The sequence below is a fragment of the Leptodactylus fuscus genome, chromosome 4 (assembly GCF_031893055.1).
Source record: "Leptodactylus fuscus isolate aLepFus1 chromosome 4, aLepFus1.hap2, whole genome shotgun sequence".
Taxonomy (NCBI): Eukaryota; Metazoa; Chordata; class Amphibia; order Anura; family Leptodactylidae; genus Leptodactylus; species Leptodactylus fuscus.
This window is the reverse complement of record NC_134268.1, coordinates 213268297-213288354: the sequence shown is the minus strand read 5'-3', so window position 1 is coordinate 213288354 and position 20058 is coordinate 213268297. Positions and strand designations below refer to the sequence as shown.

Below are 20058 nucleotides of genomic sequence, written 5' to 3'. Positions count from 1 at the left end.
CTTCCCAATCTGATATCATTACCTACTTGCCACATCAGATCCTGCTCCGCTCTCACTGACTCCCAGACAGGCAACTACATCCCCGGCTATAGTCGGTGCCAAGAACTCACGCTTCAATTCATCACTGCCGAACCTTACATAAGGAAGCGAAACATACAGAATTAATGAAAATTATTCCCATTTACAGCACTTAGTACAGTACAGGGATAATACACACAGTGATGTCACAGTACAGAGATAATACACACAGTGATGTCACAGTACAGAGATAATACACACAGTGATGTCACAGTACAGAGATAATACACACAGTGATGTCACAGTACAGAGATAATACACACAGTGATGTCACAGTACAGGGATAATACACACAGTGATGTCACAGTACAGGATAATACACACAGTGATGTCACAGTACAGAGATAATACACACAGTGATGTCACAGTACAGGATAATACACACAGTGATGTCACAGTACAGGATAATACACACAGTGATGTCACAGTACAGGATAATACACACAGTGATGTCACAGTACAGGGATAATACACACAGTGATGTCACAGTACAGGGATAATACACACAGTGATGTCACAGTACAGGGATAATACACACAGTGATGTCACAGTACAGGGATAATACACACAGTGATGTCACAGTACAGAGATAATACACACAGTGATGTCACAGTACAGGATAATACACACAGTGATGTCACAGTACAGAGATAATACACACAGTGATGTCACAGTACAGGATAATACACACAGTGATGTCACAGTACAGGATAATACACACAGTGATGTCACAGTACAGAGATAATACACACGGTGATGTCACAGTACAGAGATAATACACACAGTGATGTCACAGTACAGGGATAATACACACAGTGATGTCACAGTACAGGGATAATACACATAGTGATGTCACAGTACAGAATAATACACACAGTGATGTCACAGTACAGGGATAATACACACAGTGATGTCACAGTACAGGATAATACACACAGTGATGTCACAGTACAGAGATAATACACACAGTGATGTCACAGTACAGGATAATACACACAGTGATGTCACAGTACAGAGATAATACACACAGTGATGTCACAGTACAGGATAATACACACAGTGATGTCACAGTACAGGGATAATACACAGTGATGTCACAGTACAGGGATAATACACAGTGATGTCACAGTACAGGGATAATACACACAGTGATGTCACAGTACAGGGATAATACACACAGTGATGTCACAGTGCAGAGATAATACACACAGTGATGTCACAGTACAGAGATAATACACACAGTGATGTCACAGTATAGAGATAATACACACAGTGATGTCACAGTACAGGATAATACACACAGTGATGTCACAGTACAGGGATAATACACACAGTGATGCCACAGTACAGGATAATACACACAGTGATGTCACAGTACAGGATAATACACACAGTGATGTCACAGTACAGGGATAATACACACAGTGATGTCACAGTACAGGATAATACACACAGTTATGTCACAGTACAGGGATAATACACACAGTGATGTCACAGTACAGGATAATACACACAGTGATGTCACAGTACAGGGATAATACACACAGTGATGTCACAGTACAGGGATAATACACACAGTGATGCCACAGTACAGGGATAATACACACAGTGATGTCATAGTACAGGGATAATACACACTGTGATGTCACAGTACAGAGATAATACACACAGTGATGTCACAGTAAAGGATAATACACACAGTGATGTCACAGTACAGGGATAATACACACAGTGATGTCATAGTACAGGGATAATACACACTGTGATGTCACAGTACAGAGATAATACACACAGTGATGTCACAGTAAAGGATAATACACACAGTGATGTCACAGTACAGAGATAATACACACAGTGATGTCACAGTACAGGGATAATACACACAGTGATGTCACAGTACAGGGATAATACACACAGTGATGTCACAGTACAGAGATAATACACACAGTGATGTCACAGTACAGAGATAATACACACAGTGATGTCACAGTACAGGGATAATACACACAGTGATGTCACAGTGCAGGATAATACACACAGTGATGTCACAGTACAGGATAATACACACAGTGATGTCACAGTACAGGATAATACACACAGTGATGTCACAGTACAGAGATAATACACACAGTGATGTCACAGTACAGGGATAATACACACAGTGATGTCACAGTACAGAGATAATACACACAGTGATGTCACAGTACAGCATACCTCCCAACCGTCCCGATTTCTGCGGGACAGTCACGATTTGGGTGACATGTCCCGCGGTCCCGGTTGGAGGGAGGTATGTCCCGATTTCAACTCAGATCTGCGTCCAGTGGACGCAGATCTGAGTTGAACACATATGCAGCTGAAGCAAGGAGCTGACACAGGTCAGCTCCTCGCTTCGCCGCTGCCCGCCTCTCTCCCTGACACATGCGGCTGAAGCGAGGAGCTGACCTGTGTCAGCTCCTTCCTTCAGCCGCATGTGTCAGCGAGAGAGGCGGGCAGAGAGCGGCGAGGGAGCGGAGGAGAAGGTAAGTTTAATGTGGAGGTGGAACGTGAATCTGGGGGCAGATGAAGGAGAGGACGGCATAACACTGGGGGCAGAGATGTGGGGACATGAATCTGGGGGCAGAGATGGAGTGGACATGAAACTGGGGGCAGAGATGGAGGGACATGAATCTGGGGCAGAGATGGGGGACATGAATCTGGGGGCAGAGATGGAGAGGACATGAATCTGGGGCAGAGATGGAGTGGACATGAAACTGGGGGCAGAGATGGAGGGACATGAATCTGGGGGCAGAGATGGAGTGGACATGAAACTGGGGGCAGAGATGGAGGGACATGAATCTGGGGGCAGAGATGTGGGGACATGAATCTGGGGGCAGAGATGGGGGGACATGAATCTGGGGGCAGAGATGGGGGACATGAATCTGGGGCAGAGATGGAGGGACATGAATCTTGGGGCAGAGATGGAGGGACATGAATCTGGGGGCAGAGATGGGGGGCACATGAATCTGGGGGCAGAGATGGGGGACATGAATCTGGGGGCAGAGATGCAGGGACATGAAACTGGGGGCAGAGATGGAGGGACATGAAACTGGGGGCAGAGATGTGGGGACATGAATCTGGGGGCAGAGATGTGGGACATGAATCTGGGGGCAGAGATGGAGAGGACATGAAACTGGGGGCAGAGATAGGGGGACATGAATCTGGGGGCAGAGATGGAGAGGACATGAAACTGGGGGCAGAGATGGAAGAGGGACATGAAACTGGGGTCAGATGAAGGTTGTATATGAAATTGGGGGAGAGATAGAGGGGGGACATATAATTTACAGGTGACTGTAGGAGGATTATACTGTGTGCGGGCACATGAAAAATTAATGAGTGGGCGGAGTCAACACAAAAGTGGACGTGGCTAAATTTGCCACGGCACGCTACGCGCACCGCACATTTTGTCCCTCTTTCAGTTCTTCAAAAGTTGGGAGGTATGGGTTTATAATTAGATATACACTAATGAGCTCGGTCCGTCTCACATTAGCTGCGCCCTTGGATTTATTTATTTTTTGCATAAGTGAAAACAGCAAAAAAAGTCATTTTCACTTACTCGGCAGTGTCATTGGTTTTATGCAAATTACAAGGCAGATCTGACCTTTAAAATAAGTGAAGGGACGGATAACGTCTAAATTAGAGGATCAGACTTGTCAGCTCTTTTCCAGGGCCCTGCGTTGCGGCGATGGAGATGATAGGGGATGTCATTCTATGAACATCTTCAATTTATTTTCACATTTCGAGCTTCTTTGCGGCTCGGGAATTAACTGGTCGTACGGACAAAAGAGCAGAACTATTATCCTTGGAAGTCTATTAACAAGTCTGAAATGTTATTGTCGCCCACAACAATATGCAAGTCGGATCGTGTAATGAAAGCTGTGCAGCGCAAAGGAAGAAAGTTTACTGAGTATATACTTGGTAGGAGGGTGGCTATAGCGACAGGAGATACATTACCTGGTATAAGGACACACAGTCACACTCCTAGTCAGACCGGACTACACGACTACTGCTGTAGGGGGAGGTCCGGACTACACAACTACTGCTGTAGGGGGAGGTCCGGACTACACAACTACTGCTGTAGGGGGAGGTCCGGACTACACAACTACTGCTGTAGGGGGAGGTCCGGACTACACAACTACTGCTGTAGGGGGAGGTCCGGACTACACAACTACTGCTGTAGGGGGAGGTCCGGACTACACAACTACTGCTGTAGGGGGAGGTCCGGACTACACAACTACTGTTGTAGGGGGAGGTCCGGACTACACAACTACTGCTGTAGGGGGAGGTCCAGACTACACAACTACTGCTGTAGGGGGAGGTCCAGACTACACAACTACTGCTGTAGGGGGAGGTCCAGACTACACAATTACTGCTGTATGGGGAGGTCCAGACTACACAACTACTGTTGTAGGGGGAGGTTCAGACTACACAACTACTGCTGTAGGGGGAGGTCCAGACTACACAATTACTGCTGTATGGGGAGGTCCAGACTACACAACTACTGTTGTAGGGGGAGGTTCAGACTACACAACTACTGCTGTAGGGGGAGGTCCAGACTACACAACTACTACTGTAGGGGGAGGTCCAGACTACACAACTACTGCTATTGTAGGGGGAGGTCCAGACTACACAACTACTGCTATTGTAGGGGGATATCCAGACTACACAACTACTGCTGTTGTAGGGGGATATCCAGACTACACAACTACTGCTGTTGTAGGGGGAGGTCCAGACTACACAACTACTGCTGTCCTTGGGGGAGGGTCAGACTACACAACTACTGCTGTAGGGGGAGGTCCGGACTATACAACTACTGCTGTAGGGGGAGGTCTGGACTACACAACTACTGTTGTAGGGGGAGGTCCAGAATACACAACTACTGCTGTAGGGGGAGGTCCAGACTACACAACTACTGCTGTAGGGGGAGGTCCAGACTACACAACTACTGCTGTAGGGGGAGGTCTAGACTACACAATTACTGTTGTAGGGGGAGGTCCAGACTACACAACTACTGTTGTAGGGGGAGGTCTAGACTACACAATTACTGTTGTAGGGGGAGGTCCAGACTACACAACTACTGCTGTAGGGGGAGGTCCAGACTACACAATTACTGCTGTATGGGGAGGTCCAGACTACACAACTACTGTTGTAGGGGGAGGTTCAGACTACACAACTACTGCTGTAGGGGGAGGTCTAGACTACACAATTACTGCTGTATGGGGAGGTCCAGACTACACAACTACTGTTGTAGGGGGAGGTTCAGACTACACAACTACTGCTGTAGGGGGAGGTCCAGACTACACAACTACTACTGTAGGGGGAGGTCCAGACTACACAACTACTGCTATTGTAGGGGGAGGTCCAGACTACACAACTACTGCTATTGTAGGGGGATATCCAGACTACACAACTACTGCTGTTGTAGGGGGATATCCAGACTACACAACTACTGCTGTTGTAGGGGGAGGTCCAGACTACACAACTACTGCTGTCCTTGGGGGAGGGTCAGACTACACAACTACTGCTGTAGGGGGAGGTCCGGACTATACAACTACTGCTGTAGGGGGAGGTCTGGACTACACAACTACTGTTGTAGGGGGAGGTCCAGAATACACAACTACTGCTGTAGGGGGAGGTCCAGACTACACAACTACTGCTGTAGGGGGAGGTCCAGACTACACAACTACTGCTGTAGGGGGAGGTCTAGACTACACAATTACTGTTGTAGGGGGAGGTCCAGACTACACAACTACTGTTGTAGGGGGAGGTCTAGACTACACAATTACTGTTGTAGGGGGAGGTCCAGACTACACAACTACTGCTGTAGGGGGAGGTCCAGACTACACAATTACTGCTGTATGGGGAGGTCCAGACTACACAACTACTGTTGTAGGGGGAGGTTCAGACTACACAACTACTGCTGTAGGGGGAGGTCTAGACTACACAACTACTGCTGTAGGGGGAGGTCCAGACTACACAACTACACATAGAAGTTGCCCATGGCTTCTTAGCCAGGTCTGCACTGCACTTGGTGTTACAATGCCGGGCTATAGTTTTCTATGGGTGCTGTATTTGAGATCAGTATGTCCAGGCCATATACAAGGGACCTGGGTGTCCCCTGAGCTTCCATAATGTATGACACTTTAGTGTCTGGACAGCCTTGATAAACAGCAAAAATGATTAACGAAACATGAACTTCAGCATCGGCGTTGACCAATATATTATGTAGTATGTAATAGTGAAATATTGCAAAAATGTTCGAAAGTATAAGCCAAACTGTGAGGCGTCTCCAAACGCCCTGCAACAGAGGAACGGAGCAATCTCTTTAATGAAGCAAAACAATTTCTTCCCTTCCATCATTACTCAGTTGGCTGTTTAGGCGTCTCCTGTGGGCAGCTTTATAGAATATCATTACTGGTAAGATGGGCATTTTCGGAGACTAGCAGCCTGGCGTAAATCCCAAGCCATAGACTTGATTGATGTCCTTTGGTCCCCAACAGCAAGTTCTGATATATGAGCAGCCACAGCAATGGCTTCAATAATTCAACAAATGAGCCAGATAAGAGTCTTGTCCTGATGAAGGATAGCTCCACTTCTCTACAAAAACGGGACGTCAAAGTCTTACAAGTTGCCACTTGTGAGGAAAGTCATTTGGTCTCAGGTGGTCAGTCATATAACCAGTGCTCCTGGTGGTTACGGGTATCTGGTGGTCAATGATATAAGTGGTGTTCCTGGTAGACAATGATATAATTGATGTTCCCGGTGGCTTGAGGTGCCTGGTGGACCTTATGGTTCATGATATAATCCATGTTCCTGGTGGTTGACAACATACTTAATGTTGTGGTGGTCATGGAGGTCAAGGATATTGTCAGTGTTCCTCAGGATCAGAAGTACCCAGTAGTCAAGAGTATAATTATTGTTCCTGGTGTCCACATGTCCGTGGTCAACAATATAATCAGTGTTCCTGGTGACCAAAGGTACCTCATGGTTGAAGATCTAATCTCTGCTCTTGATGTTGAGACTTATCTGGTGAACAATGACCTGACCACTGTTCTGGTGATCAATGATGATATCAATGCTCCTGGTGGCCAGAAGTACCTTTTGGGTAATGATCTAATCAAGGTTCTGGTGGTCAGGAGTAGACAATAATATAGTCAGTGATCCTGACGGCCAAAAGTACCTGGTGGACAACAATATAATTAATGTTCTGGTGGCTAGAGGTAGGTCATGATCAATGGTATAATCTGTGTTTGTGGTGACCACAGTATGTGGTGGTCAATACTATAGTCTATGTTTCTGGTGGCTATAAGTGCTTGGTGGACAATGATATCATCAATGTTCCCAGTGGCCAGTAGTATTTGCTGGTTATTGATATAATTATTGGTCTAGTAGGGATACCTGAAGGATACCTGAAGTAGAAAATAAATAATCTGACTGCGCTCCTATCTCCTATCCAAAAGTGAAGACATCCGCACTCACCAAAAATTGTAATGGAGAAGATCCAAAGAACAACGTGTTTTGGGGTCTAGCCCCTTTATCAAGTGAAAAAAAATGGGAATTCATCAAGTTGTTGAGCGCGGGTGTCTTCACTTTCGTATGGGGGATAGCTTGGTTTGATTACTTCTTCTCTAGAGGTACCTGGTGGTCCATGATGTCATCATTGGGTTTCAGGTGGCCAAAGTTATCCAGAGGGTCATCGACCCTTGTAATCCAATAGCTGATGACCCAGGGTGGTCCACAAAGAGCCTCCTATCTTACGCCCCCATTTCCATCTGGCAACACACTGAGGATACACTGCATTATACTGTATAGGACTATTCAACCCACCAGGACACTTAAAAATGTTGGCTTACCTTCATGGTTCCTTGACATAGGCTTGATTCTTCTGAACAGAGTAGTGAATAATAAAAAAAACTTTTTGTAAACTCAAAAATCTACTTCCAATACACTTTTTTGGGGGTAAGGTTACTTTACCTGGCGAGAGCTGGTGTCGCCATGTCAGACTGAACTCCTATGGCCATGGGGATTCCACCACAGTGAATATTCCCAAGTTCTTCTGCAATAGCAATGCTATAGGAGAAGTCCAATCCCATTCCGCCATATTCTAGTGTAAAACAAATATACAAGATATAATAAGTAATGACCATAAAAAAGTTCAAAAACTCAAAAACTAATACAGACATTTTTACATCTTGATCTCCATTGTAAGACAATGTAAAGTTCAACAATCTTGAGGTTTTGTCTTGATGTAGATTGGAGGAAGATGACAATTCCCACTGAACAATGCATGGGAGGAGAGGGAGACACCCAGCCCGCATGAGAAGATTACCCAATTGAACAATGTACCTCTTCATTATCCATGCCTTTAAAGGGTATTCCCATCTTGGCCTTTAAGTCTAGAAGATGTGCCATAAATCTTTAACTAGGTGGGTCCCACCTCTGATATCTACATCTATCCCAAGAACAGGGTCCCTCATTCGTGGCCACAAGTGAATGTAAAGGAGGTGGGTGCAAATCTCCATTCACTTGTGTGGGGGATCCCAAAAATAGTTCAGGCATGATGGCTCTGGAGCAACGAGATAAGAGAACCATCTGTCATCGAGTGTGCGACAACGAAAGACTGGAAGGGAGTTAATCTTCAGAACACGGGTTGACTACTTGGACTTGCATAAATCCAGAGGGGCCACTGTATTCCAATATAGTGACCATAAAAGAACCCAGAGGTGATACCCCTACCATTCAACAAGTTATGGCTAGGGTTGAGCCGATCTTGACTTTTCAGGATCGATTTTGAAATCCGATTTCCAATCATTTTTCATTCGAACCCGATCTCGATCCCAATTCCGATCCCAATGCAAGTCAATGGGATTTTTTTGCTAATCGGAGATCGGATTTTAAAAACAATCCTATTCACTATACAGCATGGAATCTAACAATTGAACGCTTTAATTGTTAGAATCCACGCTGTGTAGTGATTTTTTTTTAACCACTAAGTAGCCAGAGGATTTTTTATTAATTCTGTGGCTACTTAGTCCCCCCCTGGTGTCCACTTACCTGCAGAGATGGCTGGCCCGGTGTTCTCGTTCTTCTTCGCCTCGCTGCCCCCGCCTCCCAGGTTAGGAGAATGTGGGCAGGTACTGGGAGGGGAGAAATCACGTCTCCCCGCCCTGTACCCGCCCACACGCTCCTAAACCACAAGCCCTGCCTTCTTCCTAGCTCTTTAACACTAACCTGGGAGGCGGGGGCAGCGAGGTGAAGAAGAACGAGAACACTGGGCACCGGACCAGTCATCTCTGCAGGTAAGTAGCTACTAGAGATGTTAGCTAGTCTCCCATTAGAATGAATGGATGCAGCCGGCGCGCAGGGGTTTAAGGCTGTGTGCCGGCTGTTTCCATTCATTCCTATGGAACCCCAGCGAAGCCTTCACATTGAGTATACAATACTCAGTGTGAGGGCTAACATTGTTAGCTTTTCCCACATTGCTTGGCCAGAAGCAAAGCATTGTGGGAAATAATCACCGATCTCGATCCCACCTAAAAAGATTGTGTTCGGAATTCTGATCGCGATATTTTCTCAATCGCCGATCGGAATCCGATCTTTTCCAAACACGATCGCTCAACCCTAGTTATGGCATATCCTAGTAAAATGTTATAACTTGTAGGCCATTCTTCTAGGAAGCCCAAATGCTCATTCCCCCCATGTATGTTGTGAGAAGGCGCAAGGCTACTTGCAGACACACCAGGGTACAAATAAAGCTTTAGATTTCCAAACTTGCAGGTTCTGGTTGCAGGCCCACCCCACCAGTAACTCCAATGTTCTACACTATCCCATAACCAAGGGCCATAAAAGTCTCAATGCTAAGTCTGGGGCTCCAAACAGTCTCAGCAAAACTACGGTAATAACAGTCTCTACATCCCGGACTTCCATTGGCCTCAACAAAATACGCCGACTCCTTTAATATATTACACCCTGGCTCCACATTTGTGGGCGACATGGCCACCTAGACCCAACATACCCATACAAGTATGCGAGTCTCGTTGCCATACAGTAGATGGGTTTCATCCTAAAACTGGCAATTGGGTTCAAAAGGGGTTAATCACATTATATCCCCCGTCAGTTATTTCAATTATAGCTCCCCCCCGGTATGTACATAGATTTAACTACGCGTCTCCTGGTAATTTAAGGCGACGTCTCGTCTTTCGAGTGCTTTATTAAAAATTGCTAATTAAATCTCCCGATCCTTCAGGGTCTGTCATCTTCACTCATGTCCGGCGCTCGGGGCAGCAGGTGCATTGCTGATACCAGCAGGAAAGAAAAACGTGCGGCGTCCGGAGCGGCCTGACCCGACCCCAATCTACGAGCGGATGATTAGAAGCCGGAGGAACTCCTGTCTGCTCACTCGGTTTTCCCTTACTCTCGATTTTCTCCAAAAATGTCACAACCTTTCTCTTTCCTTTCACCTACGAAGCAAGTTTTGAGTTTTCGTACTTGAGTATTGCTATTGTTCCGCACCACAAGTAACAGGTTGTCATGTTGTGAGACGTAAATCAGCGCAACGCATTGTTGGAAATATAGTAAACAAGTTATAACGTTAACACCGCAGTCCTGGGCGTCAAGGCTACAATAGGACTTGGACAATTTTGGCCTACGACTCCCATCATGTGGTCAAAGATTTTTGGATCGCCTTGCAACATGTAAGTGAATGGAGTCTTTTGTGTCTTTTTGTTACTTTTTTGTGACATGAAGTCATAGTTGCCGCACAACCGGGATCACAATGGGACCAGTAGGAGTGAAGGATCTTCTACACTGCCATACTTCTGGGGCTGAGGGTGCAGCCTCTTGGACCTTATACAGTCCCCCTATTTCTGGAGCTGAAGGCACGAGGGCAAGAAGTAGATGTCTACAATCGCCCAACTTCTGGGGTTGAAAATGCGTAGGAAAATGTGGACCATCTACACGTTCCTACCTCTTGGTCTGAAGACATGAGGGCAAGAAGAAGACCTTCTATATACCCCAAAACTTCTCGGACTAAAGATGCAGGGTAAGACACAAACCTTCTATACTCCCTTCATTTCTGGGACTGAATGCACAAGGCAAGATGTGGACCTTCTACACTCCACTTTTTTGGGGGCTGAAGGAACAGGGCATGAGGCAAACCTTCTACACACACCCTACTTATTGGCAACGCAGGGTAAGAAATGGGCCCCCAACTTCTGGGGAAGAACATGTAGGCAAGACCAGAACCTTCTACACTCCCATTCTTCTGGGGTAAGGGGATATTGTCACTCCTTAGGGAGAGACCACCATATAGGTGTGTGGAGACTTATTAAGCCTTTAGCACTCCACTTCGCAAGGAACCATGGGAAGAATATGCAAATCTGTCTTCCATGATGTAATTAGGAAGTCAGAAGCTGCCTCATTGTTGCAAACCAATAGAGGGCGCTCACTGGAATGTGCAAGCCTGTCTTCCCTGATGTAGTTAGGATGACAGAATTCCAGTGAAATAACCCAATAAGGGCTGCTCCCTTTAGCATCATGCCCGACCTTCCAAGAGGCCTTTATTTTGCAATGACGCTGAGATTATTACCAGGTATAGTCTCTCAATCGAGGATGGCCGTTTCGATGTACTTGCATCTCATCAGCCCGATGTAGAGAGGACTATAACCTGGTAGAGGTGAGAGGCTTAGACAGGGTTAATGGGATATTGTCACTCCTTAGGGAGAGACCACCATATGTGAGCGCCCACCTATTATCAGTGAGCGCCCTCTATTGGTTTGCAACAATGAGGCAGCTTCTGACTTCCTAATTACAACATGGAAGACAGATTTGCATATTCTTCCCATGATTCTTCTGGGGCTGAGGGTGCAGTCTAAGATGTGGACCTTATACACTCTCTCCATTTCTTGAGCTGAAGACACAAGGGCAAGAAGTAGACATCTACAATCACTCAACTTCTAGGTCTGAAAATGCGGAGTAAAATGTGAACCCTATACACTTTTCTACCTCTGCGTCTGAAGACATGAAGGCAAGAAGCAGACCTTCTATATACCCCAAACTTCTGGGGCTAAAGAAGCATGGTAAGACACAGACCTTCTATACTTCCCTTATTTCTGGGACTGAATGCGCAAGGCAAGATGTGGACCTACGCACACTCTACTTCTTGGGCTCAGGGTAAGAAATGGGCCCCCAACTGAACATGTAGGCAAGACCAGAACCTTCTACACTCCTCTTTCTAGGCTTGAAGATGCTAGGCAAGATGTAGACCTTCAACTTTCCCTCTACTTTTGGATTGAAGGTGTTGGCCAAGTCATGGAACTCATACACTCCCCCTACTTCTGGGGCTGAAGAATTTATAGTCCGGGCATTCAGAACTTACCCCTTCACTTAAGCACTCACTCCACCCAGTTTGCCCATGGCCTCAGCACCAGAAAATCAATTTAGGACTTGAGCTTTTACCATCTTGACTACTCTGGGTCTTGCGGTCAATGATAAAGAATCCCCCTAACTCCACTTTGTGGGTGATGTAGCAGCAAAACTCATCACCCCTCACAAAACTGCACAACCCAGGACTCCAGGTAAGTGACCTGGAGTCCATATGAGTTGGGGGCGTTGAGAAGTTTGCGCTTTTGGGCGACCTACAAAACGCAATGGTTAAAGCAGAGGTTCCCAAACTTTTTTATTCTCGTAGAACACTTACAAAATTTTACAGGTTTCGGTGGACCCCCTGCTGCTACATTTCTAACATATTCCCAAAATTTGTCAAAAAATGTGAAGATGAGATCTAACGATAGAAATTTGTATCGCGTTGTGTCGCCCCTGGGGGGTCCACCTGCACCACTTTGGGAATCACTAGGTTAAAGCAACAACACAAAGGGGTTAAAAAAACAACACGGCACATTGTTTCTGTAAAAATCCCCCCTAGAGCATTTGTGTATCGTAAGGACACGGCGTGATCTATGAGCATGGGAAATACTCTTCTTAATAAAAGTTTTTCTTAAAATACGAGTAAAATAAAAATGTCAGATCCTGAAGTCTCCTCGAGATTGTGCCGGAGATAAAGCAGCTGCTCTGCTCCCGCCGAACGTCTTCCCTCGGCGTCTAATCCCATAGAAATGTATTTTGGCGCTTTGTTAACAGCTGCACAATTGGCAATTCACAAACTTTGGATGAAAATAAGATCATTTTTTCAATCACGTCGCACAAACACAATTCCGGGGATCGGCACAACAACTTTACGAATGTCACCGAGCTTAAACAGAGCGCACCCTCGGAGAAGGGAAAATCTATATCGTATAACCTCACGGGTTCATTTTTTACCGCAGGACGCAGCGTAATTTTCAATTTTGAAGTCCAAAAACTATAACTTTTGGGGTCATGTTTTTTTTTCCGGATTTATTGTGTACTAGCCTCTGCCCGCAACTTCGTCTGTGTGTTGTTGGGGTGGATGATCCGCCTATATTCAGCAAATTGCTGTCATTGATGGTTTGCCTGCTCCGGTGTTTTGGCAGCTCTTAAGCTGTACTGCTGCTGCTGAACTTGTTCCTCGCACCGTGCCTGTGATTGTTGCAGCATCTCAGCATCTCGCTGGGAAGCCATTTAATGAACTTGTTGTTGGCGTAGATGATCCACCAGCTCTGAAGTTGGCCTGGCACCGAAGTTGTTCTTCACATCGTGCCTGTAATTGTTCCGGCATCTCAGCAGCTCTCTGGGATGCCATATAATGCGTATGTTGCCTGCGCCGATGATCCCCGTCAGCTCCACTTGAGGAAAACTCTGTGACTTCTGGCTCCTTCATAGCTCTCGTTGTTTGCGACAAATTAGATTGTCTTTCTCCCGGCATGTTTAAAATTGACAAACTGCCAATTTAGATTAAAGGTGTTTGCATATCCAGTGTGTCAGCACTGCCTGGAGCAGATCAGATAATATGCAAATGCATGTACACAATCCACTGAGGGTTAGCTGAGTGTTTACACAGAAAGATAACAGACCTGGGACCTGAGATAAGCTGCTGCAAGAGCAGTGTAATATAGTATGTGAACATAAATTCATAACACTTGTGAAGCCATGTCATTTACCAGGATAAAAAGTAGCCGATGTGTTAATCAAGGTTACAATCTATCTATGTGCCAAATTTCATTCAAATCCGTTCAGCTGTTTTTGTGTGATTGAGGAACAAACTACCGGCCCTCTAGAATGTGTCTTGTCCAGGTCTCTTTAAGAGGAAACAAAGCGAGACTGGATGGGAATATTCATGAAGAGTTCAGACTGTGAATGGTGGAATCATCTACAGAACGGTGAGAACCTTGCCGCGTCACTCACAGCCTCCTGCAATAATCGTCTGACATGTAAATTACTGACAATTAAGTCATCTGGAAAAGTCATAGAAAACTGCATAAAATCAGGAAACCCTGGCTCTATAAAACATCAAACAATCTGTGCGGCGAATAAACCCACCGTGCCCAGCGCACCCCAGGCCTCCTTTCCTGGATTCAATGACTAGATTCCCTGAGCCCCTGAATAAAAATATGTCCCAAACTTGAATTGAAATCACCCCACAAATTGCCCTTATATATAGAAAAAAATCCTATAGTGTGTCCCATAAAATTGCCCTTGTTTAGCGACTGCACACACTGCTGTAAGTGATTGTTACAATCTGGCAATATGTTACATTGTCTCCTCTCTACTGCAGTAGGTTATGCAGGGACTTGTAGTTCCCCAGGATCCAGTATACCAGGTCGGTGCTGCAATAGCTTATATTGGATCGGCTTCACACTTTGCAGCTTTGCATCTAGGTTTCTGCAGATAACGTGGATGAAAGTAGAAGGGTAGAAGGAGAAGAAGAGTGATGACCAGGATACAAGCGGCGGCTGCCGATATACTGGCCGCTCTCCACCACACTCAGGAGTAAATCACACTAAGCAGGTAATACAAGCGCTACATGAAAGCAAATGGATTTTCCCATCAACACAATAAAGCAAAATCCCAGCTCTGCGAAGTCCATAAAATCAATCTCATATACACAGACAGAAAGGTCTACAAGTAAATAACAAAGATGGACCAAGAAAACGTGGTATGAGGTATAAAAACTGTATATATGTAGTATCACCAGACCCAGCATATCACCCCTGCCGTACAGATAGATAGGTTACTGTCACCAGACCCAGCATATCACCCCAGTCCTGCAGATAGATAGGTTACTGTCACCAGACCCAGCATATCACCCCAGTCCTGCAGATAGATAGGTTACTGTCACCAGACCCAGCATATCACCCCAGCCCTGCAGATAGATAGGTTACTGTCACCAGACCCAGCATATCACCCCAGCCCTGCAGATAGATAGGTTACTGTCACCAGACCCAGCATATCACCCCAGTCCTGCAGATAGATAGGTTACTGTCACCAGACCCAGCATATCACCCCAGCCCTGCAGATAGATAGGTTACTGTCACCGGAACCAGCATATCACCCCAGTCCTGCAGATAGATAGGTTAGTGTCACCAGAACCAGCATATCACCCCAGTCCTGCAGATAGATAGGTTACTGTCACCAGAACCAGCATATCACCCCAGCCCTGCAGATAGATAGGTTACTGTCACCAGAACCAGTATATCCCCCCCCAGTCCTGCAGATAGATAGGTTAGTGTCACCAGACCCAGCATATCACCCCAGCCCTGCAGATAGATAGGTTAGTGTCAGCAGACCCAGCATATCACCCCAGCCCTGCAGATAGATAGGTTACTGTCACCGGAACCAGCATATCACCCCAGCCCTGCAGATAGATAGGTTACTGTCACCAGAACCAGCATATCACCCCAGCCCTGCAGATAGATAGGTTACTGACACCAGACCCAGCATATCACCCCAGCCCTGCAGATAGATAGGTTACTGTCACCATAACCAGCATATCACCCCAGCCCTGCAGATAGATAGGTTAGTGTCACCAGACCCCAGTATATCACCCCAGCCCTGCAGATAAATAGGTTAGTGTCACCAGAACCAGCATATCACCCCAGCCCTGCAGATAGATAGGTTACTGTCACCAGACCCAGCATATCACCCCAGCCCTGCAGATAGATAGGTTAGTGTCACCAGAACCAGCATATCACCCCAGCCCTGCAGATAGATAGGTTACTGTCACCAGACCCAGCATATCACCCCAGCCCTGCAGATAGATAGGTTACTGTCACCAGAACCAGCATATCACCCCAGTCCTGCAGATAAATAGGTTAGTGTCACTAGAACCAGCATATCACCCCAGCCCTGCAGATAGATAGGTTACTGTCACCAGTACCAGCATATCACCCCAGTCCTGCAGATAGATAGGTTACTATCACCAGACCCAGCATATCACCCCAGTCCTGCAGATAGATAGGTTAGTGTCACCAGATCCAGCATATCACCGCAGCCCTGCAGATAGATAGGTTAGTGTCACCAGAACCAGCATATCACCCCAGTCCTGCAGATAGATAGGTTAGTGTTGCCAGACCCAGCATATCACCCCAGCCCTGCAGATAGATAGGTTACTGTCACCAGACCCAGCATATCACCCCAGCCCTGCAGATAGATAGGTTACTGTCACCAGAACCAGCATATCACCCCAGCCCTGCAGATAGATAGGTTACTGTCACCAGAACCAGCATATCACCTCAGCCCTGCAGATAGATAGGTTACTGTCACCAGACCCTGCATATCACCCCAGCCCTGCAGATAGATAGGTTAGTGTCACCAGATCCAGCATATCACCTCAGCCCTGCAGATAGATAGGTTACTGTCACCAGACCCAGCATATCACCCCAGCCCTGCAGATAGATAGGTTACTGTCACTAGACCCAGCATATCACCCCAGCCCTGCAGATAGATAGGTTACTGTCACCAGACCCAGTATATCACCTCAGCCCTGCAGATAGATAGGTTACTGTCACCAGACCCAGCATATCACCCCAGCCCTGCAGATAGATAGGTTACTGTCACCAGAACCAGCATATCACCCCAGCCCTGCAGATAGATAGGTTAGTGTCACCAGACCCAGCATATCACCCCAGCCCTGCAGATAGATAGGTTAGTGTCACCAGACCCAGCATATCACCCCAGCCCTGCAGATAGATAGGTTACTGTCACCAGACCCAGCATATCACCCAGCCCTGCAGATAGATAGGTTACTGTCACCAGTACCAGCATATCACCCCAGCCCTGCAGATAGATAGGTTACTGTCACCAGAACCAGCATATCACCCCAGCCCTGCAGATAGATAGGTTAGTGTCACCAGACCCCAGTATATCACCCCAGCCCTGCAGATAAATAGGTTAGTGTCACCAGAACCAGCATATCACCCCAGTCCTGCAGATAAATAGGTTAGTGTCACCAGAACCAGCATATCACGCCAGCCCTGCAGATAGATAGGTTACTGTCACCAGTACCAGCATATCACCCCAGTCCTGCAGATAGATAGGTTACTATCACCAGACCCAGCATATCACCCCAGTCCTGCAGATAGATAGGTTAGTGTCACCAGATCCAGCATATCACCGCAGCCCTGCAGATAGATAGGTTAGTGTCACCAGAACCAGCATATCACCCCAGTCCTGCAGATAGATAGGTTAGTGTTGCCAGACCCAGCATATCACCCCAGCCCTGCAGATAGATAGGTTACTGTCACCAGACCCAGCATATCACCCCAGCCCTGCAGATAGATAGGTTACTGTCACCAGAACCAGCATATCACCCCAGCCCTGCAGATAGATAGGTTACTGTCACCAGAACCAGCATATCACCTCAGCCCTGCAGATAGATAGGTTAGTGTCACCAGATCCAGCATATCACCTCAGCCCTGCAGATAGATAGGTTACTGTCACCAGACCCAGCATATCACCCCAGCCCTGCAGATAGATAGGTTACTGTCACTAGACCCAGCATATCACCCCAGCCCTGCAGATAGATAGGTTACTGTCACCAGACCCAGTATATCACCTCAGCCCTGCAGATAGATAGGTTACTGTCACCAGACCCAGCATATCACCCCAGCCCTGCAGATAGATAGGTTAGTGTCACCAGACCCAGCATATCACCCCAGCCCTGCAGATAGATAGGTTAGTGTCACCAGACCCAGCATATCACCCCAGCCCTGCAGATAGATAGGTTAGTGTCACCAGACCCAGCATATCACCCCAGCCCTGCAGATAGATAGGTTAGTGTCACCAGACCCAGCATATCACCCAGCCCTGCAGATAGATAGGTTACTGTCACCAGTACCAGCATATCACCCCAGCCCTGCAGATAGATAGGTTACTGTCACCAGACCCAGCATATCACCCCAGCCCTGCAGATAGATAGGTTAGTGTCACCAGACCCAGCATATCACCCCAGTCCTGCAGATAGATAGGTTACTGTCACCAGAACCAGCATATCACCCCAGCCCTGCAGATAGATAGGTTACTATCACCAGACCCAGCATATCACCCCAGCCCTGCAGATAGATAGGTTACTGTCACCAGAACCAGCATATCACCCCAGTCCTGCAGATAGATAGGTTACTGTCACCAGACCCAGTATATCACCCCAGCCCTGCAGATAGATAGGTTACTGTCACCAGAACCAGCATATCACCCCAGCCCTGCAGATAGATAGGTTAGTGTCACCAGACCCAGCATATCACCCCAGCCCTGCAGATAGATAGGTTAGTGTCACCAGAACCAGCATATCACCCCAGCCCTGCAGATAGATAGGTTACTATCACCAGACCCAGCATATCACCCCAGCCCTGCAGATAGATAGAAAGCTTCATTGACATTAACCTATAATAATAATAATACATTTTATTTATATAGCGCCAACATATTCCGCAGCACTGTACAATTTATATCCTATCTGTAGTATCGCTGCAACATTGTTCCCTGGTGCAAATTGTGGTCACACAGTATAATGAACCCTACATGTCCCCCACTCAATATAAAACCCCCCTTAGTTTTCCCCAAACAGAATAATGGCCCCTTAGTTTACCCAAACAGTACGCTACCCCATTAGTATCCCACACATTACGATGCCACTTTACGCCTCCCCAGAATAAACTGCACTTCATTTTCCAGCCTAGCTATTAATTAATAGCAAATAAGTTTCCGATGTGAATCACATTATGGGATTTTCCTGACTCATTTTCTCTCTTATAATTTCTGACCTCTCACATCTCGTTGTAGTGTAGACAGGCTAATGACTACAATCAATATTTACTCTGCGCGCGGGACCACCGAGGTGTTAGCGAGTTAATTTATGAGACAGCCGCGGGGGCCCAAATGCAGACTGGGTGATTTTTTATGATCTTTCTACCTCGCTGTATTTGTGCAGGGTCTGTAATTCATGGACAGACAGAGATCATTAGATTGTGAAGTTACCTGGTCTGCTGTAAGTGTATGAGCGGGGGCACCCTTGTCATCTCAACAGGTCCAAAATGGGGGAATTAGGTAAATATATATATATATATATATATATATATATATATATATATATATTTTTTTTTTTTATAGAAATGACAGGTTTACTTTTACCATACAAAGCTCCAAATCCCCTGCATTCACATAGACTTAAAGGGGTTGTTCAGAGAGTTTAGGGGGTTCTAGGCTGGGTTTAAATTTGGGTCACTAGCACTCAGCTAGTTCCAATGACATGAGCCAGAAAGAGAACAAGTATAACCCGACTCCCTGCACAACCCCTCTATGTTATTTTATTGACTATCTACGTCCACCAGTAGGGGGAGCTCAGACGCTTACTGTATACTGTTACATACTGAACTCACTAACACAATAAGTAAGTCCCTAAGCTCCCTCTAGTGGTGGGTATAGGTAATTAGCATATGGGGGGATATATCAAGATCGGCATTTAGTACGCCGTGCTTATTCCTATGCTGTTGGACAAGACGTCACGTCATACCCCTTGCCAAACCTCCTTTCAGA

General features: G+C 46.4%; 1 protein-coding gene across 1 annotated transcript in view; it reads right to left on the bottom strand.

Moving 5' to 3' along the window:
- Nucleotides 1-20058, bottom strand: part of LOC142200987 (putative acyl-CoA dehydrogenase 6) — a 63668-nt gene that overhangs the window by 20104 nt on the left and 23506 nt on the right. The window contains exons 4-5 of the mRNA XM_075271773.1: nucleotides 8089-8218; nucleotides 27-133 (exon numbers count right to left, since the gene is read on the bottom strand). Coding sequence (XP_075127874.1) covers nucleotides 27-133; nucleotides 8089-8218 — 237 coding nt within the window. The remainder of the gene's footprint in view (nucleotides 1-26; nucleotides 134-8088; nucleotides 8219-20058) is intronic.